The sequence below is a fragment of the Nicotiana attenuata genome, chromosome 10 (genome assembly GCF_001879085.1).
Source record: "Nicotiana attenuata strain UT chromosome 10, NIATTr2, whole genome shotgun sequence".
NCBI classification, from domain to species: Eukaryota; Viridiplantae; Streptophyta; class Magnoliopsida; order Solanales; family Solanaceae; genus Nicotiana; species Nicotiana attenuata.
The window spans coordinates 39732502-39744843 of record NC_031998.1 but is presented as its reverse complement, the minus strand read 5'-3'; the positions used below and the strand labels follow the sequence as shown (position 1 = coordinate 39744843).

The window sequence follows — 12342 nt, the reverse complement described above, 5'->3', positions numbered from 1 at the left end:
ATTGCAACAACGGAAGTTCAATAGACGCGCCTATTACGAGCGTGTTGACACTTACATCCATCTGTCACTGTTGTGAATTCCATGCAAAATCCTCTCATAACCCAAACCCCCCAATCCTCACACTGCCTCTTCACTTTTTAGCTCATTTTCACTCACAATTGTCCTTTAATTTCCCTTTTTACCCCTCGCTTTTTCCCATTTACCTTCCAAACCCTCAAAACAGATTTCCCCAATTTTCTTAATTACCCATTTTACCCTCTGAATTCCCATCTCCAGATTACCAGAATTAAAACGCATTCCTTTATAAGGCAATACACCACTTCTCTCTCACTCACTCTCTGTTTCTCTCCTTTTAGTTGCTCCCCTTCAATTCCGAATCGAAACGCCTCGCTTTTTCCTCTCTCTCTGCAATTCACACACACACACACAGTCACTTTTCTCTTTCTGCATTTGAATTGTGTGAGGCGTACGTACGTCAATGGCGGTTCCTCCGACTGTACCTGCTACGCCGGCATCGTTGTACGTTGGTGACCTTCACCATGACGTAACCGATGGACAGTTGTTTGATGCTTTCTCTCAGTTCAAAAGCCTTGCTTCTGTTCGCATCTGCCGTGACTCATCCACTGGCCGTTCCCTCTGTTACGGCTACGTTAACTTTATTTCTCCTCAAGACGGTATATATCTCTATATCTCCCTATTTTTATCTCTTTTTCCATGTATATACATTGATTGCTAGGGTCTCCGTGTGTACGTGTCTTGTTTTTTTCGATAGAAACGTTACTTCGTGTGATCGGGTTCAAAATTCAACTGAATTTTGCTTTTGCATGGCGAATTTGGATCAGAGTTTCCTATTGAATTGATTTCATGATTGATCAATCGATAATTGAATAGACTCTAATGTACAAGTTTTGAGATTTTGTGTTTACGGTACGGACAAGCCACGAGTTTAAGTGTCTTAGTCTATTGACGTTGTGGTGCTGGTTTTGGCTGTTAATAAATGGATCAATAAATTAATCAGATAGTCTGAGAGTGAGATAAGAAGATAGGGAGGCCGAATGTCATTTTTGCTCTTTAAGATTAAAAAAATTAAATTGAATTATTTACTGTTTACTCATGCATGATGTAGCTTTTGGTGTACTATATGCTAGTTCTGTCTTGTGATAGAAAAGATGTATGATATCAAATGCTGAGGAATTGACTGTCTGATTTGAGTGATTTTTCTGCTGCAAGTCATCTGATTTGATCTGTCACTGACATTAGCTGTTAGGAATATATGTTTGTTGGTGCTCTATGAAATAAGAGGTATATAAGTGTATATCTTGTGATTTTGTCGGCTATAACTGGAAGGAAGTTTATTGTTTTTTCCGGTATGAGTCATTTAGGTAGTTCTTCTTACAAGTTGGATCCTTTAAGGTTGACATTAATTAAATGATGTTTTTTAGGTCCTTGATGATTCGTTTGTTGGATGGTTATTCTAGATCTCGGTCTTGTTGTAATACTCGATAATTGCTTTGTCGTTTTGGAAAGTTGAGAGACTGTACGGAAGCAAACTTCATTAACTGTAGTTTAGTTGCTTTTATGGGCTAACAACATGTATCATTCATGAAATATTGTGGATAAGCGGATATTATCTTACCTGTGATTTTGGCGTACAAGGGATGAGCTAACCTTTTTTGATAATATGCCATCCCCGTCTAATGGAAAAATAAAATTCAATTGGGAAATAAAACTATTTTCCCCACATGAAGTGTGTGATTTTCCAAGAAGATATCGAAACTAATGTAATACTTAATGTAAGTTTTTCAGTGACGGCTGATAATCATTGTTGTTTTTTTCCTGTCCCGTGATATCTGCTTAGAAAGTTCGTTCTGGTTAGCATTTATTACACTTCTATTTATTGGACCAACGAGACTTGAGGGACAATGATAGTGCTCTTTAGTTATCTTTGTTGTGTATGAACTGTTGTCGTATATGGTTGACCTTTTCGGAAATACTGTGTGGTTTGATTTTTAACTTGGAAAGCTTCTTTTGTTTCTGAAAAATATGTGCAGCTATACGCGCTATTGAGGTGAAAAATAACTCCACTCTTAATGGGAAAGTTATAAGGGTTTGCTGGTCTCGTCGTGACCCTGATGCGAGAAGAAGTGGGAAAGGAAACGTGTTCGTCAAGGTATGAGCATCCTTTGATTGAGTGAATAGTGTTCAATTGATTTGAGATCTTAACAGCTTCTCTATTCTTGATCTGCATATCCAAATTGTAATTTTTACAGAATTTAAGTGATACAATTAACAATGCGAAGCTTCAAGAAATGTTTCAAAAGTTTGGAAATACCTTATCTTGTAAAGTTGTCTTTTCTGAGGAAGGGAAGAGTAAAGGATATGGCTTTGTCCAGTTTGAGTCTGAAGAATCTGCGAATGCCGCTATTGAGAAGCTTAATGGGACCATGGTTGGAGACAAGCAGATGTATGTGCATTTCCGTATTTGTTGCAATCATCTAGCTTTCCATTTAGCAATCGTGATGAACTTAGATGAATTGATTGTTTTGTTGTTTATAAGCTTCTTATCTTAGTCTATGCATTTATGAATATCTTATGACATTGATGGCATAGGTATGTTGGTAAGTTTGTCAGAAAGAGTGACCGGATTTTGCCCAGTCCTGATGCTAAATACACAAATTTGTACTTCAAGAACTTGGACCTTGACATCTCGGAAGAGCATCTTAGAGAAAAATTCTCTTGGTTTGGGAAGATTATTAGCTTGGTCATTGCAAAAGATGAGAGTGGAGCTTCAAAAGGTTTTGGATTTGTGAACTTTGACGATCCCGATGATGCTAGGAGAGCAATGGAAGCTATGAATGGATCACCAATTGGTAAGTCATGGCTTTGTGATGCTGTTGTATTCTCAATGTGATTGCAGACGTTCCATTTATTATTTTGTCTGAGACATGTATGCATTAAGTAGGCTCCAAGACCTTGTATGTAGCCCGAGCACAAAAGAAAGCAGAGCGCGAACAACTTTTGAAGCGTCTGTTTGAGGAGAGAAGGAAGGAGCAAATCATGAAATACCAGGTCCTCATTCTCATTTCTTTATCACAAAGAAATTATTGTATTTATGATCTATTAATGTAATACTTGGATTATCATGTCAGGGTTCAAATGTGTATGTCAAGAATGTTGACGATGATGTCTCTGATAATGAGCTGCGCGAGCTGTTTAGCCAATGCGGCACAATTACTTCTGCAAAAGTTATGCAAGACGAGAAAGGTGTGAGTAAGGGCTTTGGATTTGTATGCTTCTCCACAGCAGAGGAGGCCTATAACGCTGTGAATACTTTTCATGGTGAGTCATACATTTTAAATATGCTCCAGATCATAATGAAATAACTAGGTGGTGAAAGTTATTTCACACGAGGTAATTATAGTAACACATGCTACAATCTTTTATTTCTTCCCCGTGATCTTTTTGAGCACCACAAAACCAGGATATAGGATTTATGTGGAGCATCTCCATGATTTTAGTCAGTTCACCGTAGGAAAAGTGACAGACATGAACCATCTAAAAAAGCAATTAAAATGAAGAACAAGTGCTGCCAAATAATGAGGCTCTCTATTTGGCTGAATTCGTATTTTTGACTAGAAAAGCAAATTAAGGAGACAAGCCATCTTTAGTTTCTCAAGAAGCCTAAATTTTGTTCTAGCCATTTTGCAAGTAATAAGACTAATAAATAGAGGAATTAGGCCAAGCTTGCGTATATTATTGGTCAAGTATATGTTATATGCTTATTCCTTGAAAAAAAATGTTATGTGCTTATATCACCCCATGCTTGTATCAGCACAGTCTTCACCCAATAAAGGTGCTTCAATTTTGGAAATTCTATGTTGTCTCTTGTTTCCTCTCTCATATTGTTCACCTACTCTTCGGTGTACTGACAGTTTCCGTTCTTGAATTGAGTGATTTACTTGCCATAATAGGTGTCTTGTTCTCTTAGCATCACAGTTCGGCATTAACTGACTACATTGTATGAGCTTTGATGTTTATGAGATGTTTCACAGGATTTATGTTGCGTCGAAAGCCGTTATATGTGGCTATTGCTCAAAGAAAGGAGGAAAGACAGGCCCAACTACAGCTTCTATATGCACAACGACTTGCAGGGCTGACAGGACCTCCAGCTATGTTTCCTGGTGGATATCCTCCTTTTTACTACCCAGCCCCCGGTGTTGTTCCTCAGATGCCTGCACGACCTGGGCTGATGTATCAGGCTCTCGGTGTGAGGCCAGGTTGGAGGACTAATGGGTTCACAAACACCACTAGACCTGCCTTTCAACCTTCTCCAGTTCCCTTGGTTAGTCCCTGTAAACACTCATAGCACTCACTCGGTATCTCTACTTTCTCCAGTTCTTGGAGTTTGTTATGGTCGATTAAGTTCTAATTGAATGCACAAAAAATTTATCCTTTTAGCACCAGTTGGGACACGTTAAACTGTGTTAACATGCTATAACTTAAACTTATGATGAAGGAGGTTACAGCTTGCGTCTTATTTTTCAGATTCCTAATAATTCCCGACAATATAGGCAGAACAGGGGAAGGATGAATGGATATATGCCAGCTTCAAATGTGACCAGTGTGCAGCAATCAAGTCAATCAGTTGTGTTATCAAATGGCAATCCTCAGGTGGTTAACCTCCTTACCTATTTTGCATAAAGTAAAATCTTGATTGTCCAAGTGTATGGGAATAAGTTGTACAAAAGTGCTTTTAGAAGTTCTATTTGGAATGCTTACGTTAAAAACTGTTTAACTTCAAAAGTTTGACATTTGGGGCTTCCATGAAATATGAGCTTGCATTTAGATTGAAAGGAATTAGTATGCTTAAATTCATAGTCAGGTAAAGGATAGAATAATTTCGCAGAAGCATAAAGATTAGCATCTATTCCATTCTCAATTTTGTGTAGCTACTCGTGATTTTTGGTGTTGATAGTATAGCTTTTCAAGGAATCTTGCTTAACATTCTTTGTATTGCCACCTGAAGTTTGTTTCATATTTTTGAAACATCTAGGCCTTCGGTGTGCTGGAACTAAATTTCCTGAAATTGTTGTGGTTAGTTGGTTATTTCTAATTTGTAGTATTGCATGTTATTTCTAATTTGTAGTATTGCACTATCATATATCATTATATCAAAGTTTGCCTTATATTTACCTCAGCATTTTGGTACGACTCATGTCCCACAAAGTAGCTGTAACATCTATACTTACATTCAAGTTACTCAGGAATTTTCATCTTGAAATGGGAACCTGGTTACTTTTCTTATTTCTCCCCCTAGACTGATTCTCTTCAGAGTTAACATAGAACTTAAATAGTTGTAATTAGAACCACTTAACACATTGTATAGTCCTCACACTAACTGGTCTCAACTATCGAGTAACTATGTTTTCCTCAAGTTTTAGGCACGGCGTGTGCATGGGCCATTTTGTTTGAGATAGTTAAGCTGGGAGTTTTCAATTTAATCCTTCTTTCTCCTGTGGAGTACTGAAGAGTGCATCTGCATAGGATACCCGCGTCTTAAATATCTTCTATTCTCGATTAGAATTCTTTTGTCGAGTAAATCGATATATTTCCCTTTACAATCACTTAGAAAACCTAGTACCATATTAAAAAAGATAAGAGCTGGTTTAGCCATTTATAATTTGGGAGAAGAAGTTTGTTTTAAATATTAAAAGATAGCTTATTGTTCATTTTACTTAGTTGTGTACGTTAATAAGCTACAAACTCTTACTGTTGGTGAATGCCTTAACCTAGTATAATAATTATTCGAAAAATCGCTAATTATTCTGTTTGATTGGTGGCCTATGTATCACTAAATACTCCTAAAATTTTGCATGCATGCAGCGTGCTGGGCAGTTCAAATATGTGCCCAATGGCCGGACTCGTGACATGAACAAAGGATCTGTTGCATCAAATGCTGGTTCTGCTGCAGTTGGATCTGTTGGATCAGTTGCTGAGGGATCTCAAATGCTGAGTACCTTGCTTGCTTCTGCTGCTCCTGAGCAGCAGAAACAGATACTTGGAGAGCACCTTTATCCTCTTGTCAATCAACATAAGGTGAATTTCTTTCTTGTTTTCCTTTTCCTTCAATAATAGCTATCGCTGGATTTCTCATGCCAAATAATTTCAAGACTGCTGCTGGTTTATTGGTTCTTTTATCCAAAACCAAAAGATAAAAGAAACACTTGAGACAGGACTTAATTAATCCATCCTTAACAAATTGATTGCTTAGTTTGGTGGTCTGTCAAGAAGCTCTTTGAAGCTGTCTAGTTTTGTTCTCACTTACCTTTGGTTATTTACAATCAGTCTAACCTCAGTTAGTAGCGATTGGTCTTCGATGTTTCCTGACACCCGGAGAATTAGCAAAGCCATCTTAATAATGAAAATTACTTGGTTTCTGCAGCCCGACCTTGCTGCAAAGATAACGGGAATGCTCTTGGAGATGGACAATGCGGAACTACTGTTATTGTTGGAGTCGCCGGAGTCTCTGGCAACCAAGGTGGAGGAAGCTGTTGAGGTGCTCAAGCTGTCTAAGGCTAAAGTTTCTAGCCAAGATTCACTTCATCCAAGTTTTCTTTCCGCGGAAGTTGCTGTCAACTGAGGAAAGGCTGCTGTCATAATTTTGTCTTTAGAAACGTTTGAGGTTTTCTGAAGGGGGGGTGGTATGGTTAGGTAATAGAGTAAGCAAGGGTTGTCATACATTCTGTCAACCCCACACTCCGCTGCATGGAGTTCACATTTCGGCTTTTTGTCTGAAAATAGACTTATCTCTATTTACCTTCTTTAGAGGGATTTACTTCAGATTTTACATGATTTTATATTATATTTTGGTTTTTAATGCAGACTTTTGAAAATCTTTATGATGGTGTGTTTCTTTTTTATATTTGTCTTAGTTAAATATCCTTCTATATATGAAGTGTGCATGCAGCGATAGCCTGGCCAAGCTTTTGGGAAGCCAAAAGCACTTTTATTCTCCAAAAAAAAGCACATTTCTTTTGTGTGGAGACTTGAGGTGTTTGGCCAAAAACAAGAAGTGGTTTGAGAACCATCAGAAATATGTTGTTCTGTTGTTGGGGAAGCTACAAATTTTTGCTTCTTCAAAGGAGAAGCAGAAATTAATTCTTTCAAGACAAAAATGTGTATTTACCAATTATCTCCCTTTAATTTAACCCATATATCTCAAATGAAAATTTGTATTTACCAAACTCTCTCCTGTTAATTTAACCCATTATCTCTCAAGTATAATTAAATACAAACCTCTTCTCATCTTCTCTTTTTTTTTCATTGTTTAATTATATTTATATTGATTAAAAACCTAATTAATATATACTTATAGTTTATGTTTTAAATTTTTATCTATCTATATTATTATAAAAGCATGAATTCTAGAAAGTTAAATGTTGAACGACGAAAATATCCCTATAATATTGACCGACAATTATACCCTTCATAAACTAAAATATCCTTTAAAGAAGTAAATTACATGTAGGATAAACTTGAAATATTAGAAAAAAATTTAAACTATCTGGACGTTGAGTTCCACTAAAAAGTAGAATCCTGTATTTAAGTATACTTGGTTTACGTTACAAATTTAAGTTAGTCAATGACTCTTCCTTCTCATTATAATAAGATAATCTGATCTCACAAAAATTATTACTTTGAATTATAAGAAATAAATCGGTCCAAAGCAAAATAAAGGGAGAAATTCAAAAATAGTCAGATTAACAAGTGGTCATTCAAAAATAGCTCAGTTTTAAAAGTAATTGAAATTTAGCCACTTTTCATGTAAAGATAAATCTGAGCGAAAACACTGTTCAAAACCAGGAAAATACGCCAGTATATTATGCTTTAGTTCCAGCATAAGTATACTTGAACTCCAGCATATTATACTGGAGTTCCAGGATAAGTATGCTGGAACTCCAGCATAATATGATGGAGTTCCAACATAAGTACACTAGAACTCCAGCATAATATACTGGAGTTCCAGCAAAGTATATCGGTCCAGTATAATATGCTGGAAATTCATACACAAGTGCTATCTCCAGTATATTATGCTGGAACTTTCCGTGTGTTGGAGTTCCAGCATAATATGCTGGAAGTTCATACACAGGTGCACCGAACTCCAGTATATTATGTTGGACCGGTCTCTGTTGCAGTAAAATAGTGGCTATTTTTCATTGACTTGGTAAACGCTGGCTATTTTTGAATGACCAGTCCGAAAACTGGCTAGACCGTGCTATTTTTACACAAATAAAAGTAAGACAAGAAGAGCTTGTTGGACTTTAAGCCATTGGGCTTTAAAGTAGAAGAAGTGTGAATTGCAAATGGAGGGAAATTGAAAATTTGAAGAAGTGAACTTTTGTCTTGCACTTTGTCCCTCATTGGTGAGGGACAACCACATTTGTGTGCTTATATATAGAATCACTTCCAAAAGCTCTTAAAAGGAATTGAAGAGAATGAACCCTCGCGCCGTCGTCGTCGCTCGGCTCGGCTTCGGCTTTGTCAAATGACCGATAAGATTATTTTTGGACAAAATTTATTTAATTATTTAATAATTAATTAAATGCCAAATCACTGCTGAAAATACACCAGAACCCTGCCGAAGGTTCAGAGGGCTTCTCTGGCCGCGGTTCTACTGCGACCTACCGCGGCAGGCTGATTCAGAGAGCCTCTCAGGCAGCGTATTCTTCTGAAAAGGCACATTTTCCAGACACCTCTTCTGATAATTGCCTATAAATTCTGAGGCAAGGCTCCAATTTCTACACACGAAAAACACTCCAGAACTTCTTTCTTTTTGAATATACTGCATCCTAATTCGCAGTCTCTCTTTCTCAAATTCGTAAGTGTGATTTTGCTCCGTTCTTTAAGTTCGTTGGTATCCTGCAGTTTGTATTGCCACTGTTGCAGGAAGGTTTATTCCGTTTTATCCTGGGAGGATTTAATCCATTACCTTGGCAACGTGTGAGGGGGTTAAAATTACTTAAGGACACACAAGCAAATTGTGGACTCGGAATATTTCTTAAACTCTTCTGTTTTTCCAGTTTCTTTTATTTTTCTAACAGTTTTTCCTGATTTTGTGTTTTAACACAGTAGCGCTTACAGAGCTTTCCCTAGCCCACTGACATCTTCCCAAAGCAAGAAAAATTTGATTCCATTTGAAAGATAACTTTGGCTATTAGCTATCGAACTAGTGTTCCAAAATCCAAACAAATAATGCTTTTGGATTTTGGTTCTTATTGCTAATTCTTTGTTCTATGATGCCCAAATATGAAGCCTAGCTCAAATTCGTTTCTTAAAAAAACAATCACGAAAGAAGCAGAGCTAATTAAATTTATAAAGACGAACTTCTATCCTATCTCACATGGACCATGAAAACCTAGGCAGAAAAAAACTATGCAAAAATTGATTGGAACTTGCAGTCGCACTTATTTTATTTTTCTTTTAATACCGTTTGGAATACTACTCTAATACATAATTTAAGGTAGATTGCTATTTATTTGCATAATTTTAATGTTTCAATAATCAGTATTTTGTTTTTTTGAGTAATTACTGTTATGTTAAGTGATCATATGATTTTTTTTTACATGATAATCGTATGCGTTTAAATTTCTAAATTTTATGAATATTTAATTGGTTAAATTCAATGAAATAATTTGGTGAAATCAATATGATTCTTGTTTTGGTTTCACCTAATCTTCTACATCTTTTACTGTAGAAAGAAAAACGATGCTGATCAAATATAATATTTATTGGAGGTTTTTTGCATTGTCCTAAAAAATATCATAACCCATTCTTTTTATTAGTGACTTTTACTTTGCTATGCGAAGAGAATTACAAGAAAAATGATACACTATATTTTCAGGAACTGATTATTAAACTTCGCATATATTTAGCTACAATTAGTTTTAGAATACTATGCAATTAAAAATTTATTACTACTTTTCAAACGTGCTTGGCAATAGTAGATTGAAAATATTCGTGCATCGCACGAATGTAGAGACTAATCTAAATAAAAGTAGAAACTTCATTAAAGTTTTTCCTAAAAATATGTCAAATAATCTCTCTATTTAAACTATGCTAATTGAGAATGAATCTTTAATATTATTTTTTTGAAATTTAATACTTTTTTTGGAAAGATTTGCCTACACAATCTATTTATTAAATAGTTAAAAAAGAAAATTTTCAAATGAATCGGCCAAACATAAAATGTCCTTTTATAAAGCTATCTTGGGAGTGAACTATATTACACTAGTAAGTATACAAACTGAATGACGGTCTACGTTAGAGTTTTAATATGTTGCCTCCGTATTATCATATTTTCATAGGGAATGCATACATGGTAGAAGCATTGGAATTTGGTGGAAGTTATAATATATACTACTTCACGTCCTTTTTGCTGAAATATATGGGATACAAATCATTTTTCAATTGTTGATTTAATTATGTTTAATGAGGAATTAGTTATCATTTATATTATTAGTCCAAATTAAGTTCTTTTTGTATTAATATATTAAGATTTTCCTTCTTGCCCTTAACTAGGTTATATTTTTACCAAACATGGGTGAGTATAGATTTCAAAAAGTACAAGGTACTATTAGATTTAGATAATAAATAATAGATGCCATTAGTGGGATATGCACTATCAACTTGAAGCTGGAAAAAAAACTAAAATGTTTACATTTTAAACTCTTTCTTAATATCTAGTAAAGATGTTCATTACGTAGAATACAACATTGTAAAAATCAAAAGTCACTGATACTAAATCGGGCATACTAACACTTCGCCTGAAAAATTACAATTTTTTTTTAAATGTACATATGTTATATATTAAATCTCCTTTATTTCTTTATATATAATTCTTTTTTTATATTTTGATACCCCTTAATAAAAGTTTCGGCTCGGCCGTCACTGACCCGTAGTTATATATATATATATATATATATATATATATATATATATATATATATATATATATATATATATTCAGTGGTTATAACTTAAAAAGTGAAATTTCAAGCCAAACAATATCAATATATATATATATATATATATATATATATATATATATATATATATATATATATATATATATNGGTAGAGTTGACGGAGTATGGAATGGTTGAGTAGCTGAGCTGCTGGTTCCTGTCATACCGCACCTGCGGTTGGCCCGCAGGTGCGGAGCCGCAGAAGCGGCGGATCCATCACAGAAGCGGAATTGGGGGGAACAGCAGGATCCGCTGATGCGGATGACTTACCGCAGAAGCGGTACCGCATCTGCGAATGGTGAATCGCAGGTGCGGAGTAGGCTGAGTGAGTGGTTTTGCAGATGCGACCGTTGGTCCGCAAAGGCAGGACCGCAGGTGCGGTTCCATTAATCTTATCTTAGTTTTGTCATTTAAATTCGGATTTGGAGATGAAAATTGAGAAAAATGGGAAGAAAGTTCTTAGACCTAGAATTCAAATTTTGATGGGGAATTTGACCTTGGATTTTGATAAATTCGGTATGCATAAACTCATGAGAGTATGAGGATTCTGAAAATATAAATTTTACCCGATTTTGAGATGTGGGCCCGAGAGGCGTTTTGGTCATTTCACCTAATTTCGCGTATTAACTTTGAATTTATTTGTAGAATTAGTTACTTGAAGTGTTATTTACATTATGAATTGAATTGAATAGATTTAGGCCATTTAGAGTCGAGTATTCGTGGCAAGAACGTGGTCTCGGGTTGATTATTGAGCTAATTCGAGGTAAGTGACTTGCCTAACCTTGTGTGGGGGACCTTCTCCTTAGGATTTGGTATATTTGTTAATTGAAATTCCTTGTACGTAAGGTGACGAGTGCATACTTGTGCTAATTGTTGAAAAATTCGGTTACCATTAAGTACTTAGAATTGTGTTTTCCTTTCTTGTTTACACTACTCGCAAGTTAAGCCTGTTGTTAGCTTAGGGAAGCATGCCCATAAGCGTGGATTTCGCATTAACATAGGAAATGGTATTTGCTCTATTTATTATGGTGATGATTTATATGTGAATGGCTATCTCCAACATGATGTTTATGTCTTACTTAATGTGAATTCTAATTCGATTATGCATGTTTCAAGTCTTAAGAGGAAAAGAGATGATCAAGTAAATCATACATGCCTTTGGCATTGTAGGCTTGGTCATATTGGAGAGAAAAGAATTAACAAGTTGTACAAGGAAGGGTACCTTGAAAAGTATAATTTTGAATCACATCCAACTTGTGAATCTTGTCTCAAAGGAAAAATGACCAAATCTCNTATATATATATATATATATTCAGTG

The 12342-nt window shown here is 35.5% G+C and overlaps 1 protein-coding gene across 1 annotated transcript; it reads left to right on the top strand.

Moving 5' to 3' along the window:
- On the top strand, positions 316-6899 carry LOC109233333 (polyadenylate-binding protein 7-like). Its single transcript, XM_019399173.1, has 10 exons — positions 316-674; positions 2052-2170; positions 2271-2464; positions 2611-2870; positions 2963-3069; positions 3150-3339; positions 4053-4342; positions 4546-4671; positions 5884-6096; positions 6443-6899. The coding sequence occupies exons 1-10, from the start codon at positions 479-481 to the stop codon at positions 6638-6640; spliced, it is 1893 nt and encodes a 630-aa protein (XP_019254718.1). The 5' UTR covers positions 316-478; the 3' UTR covers positions 6641-6899.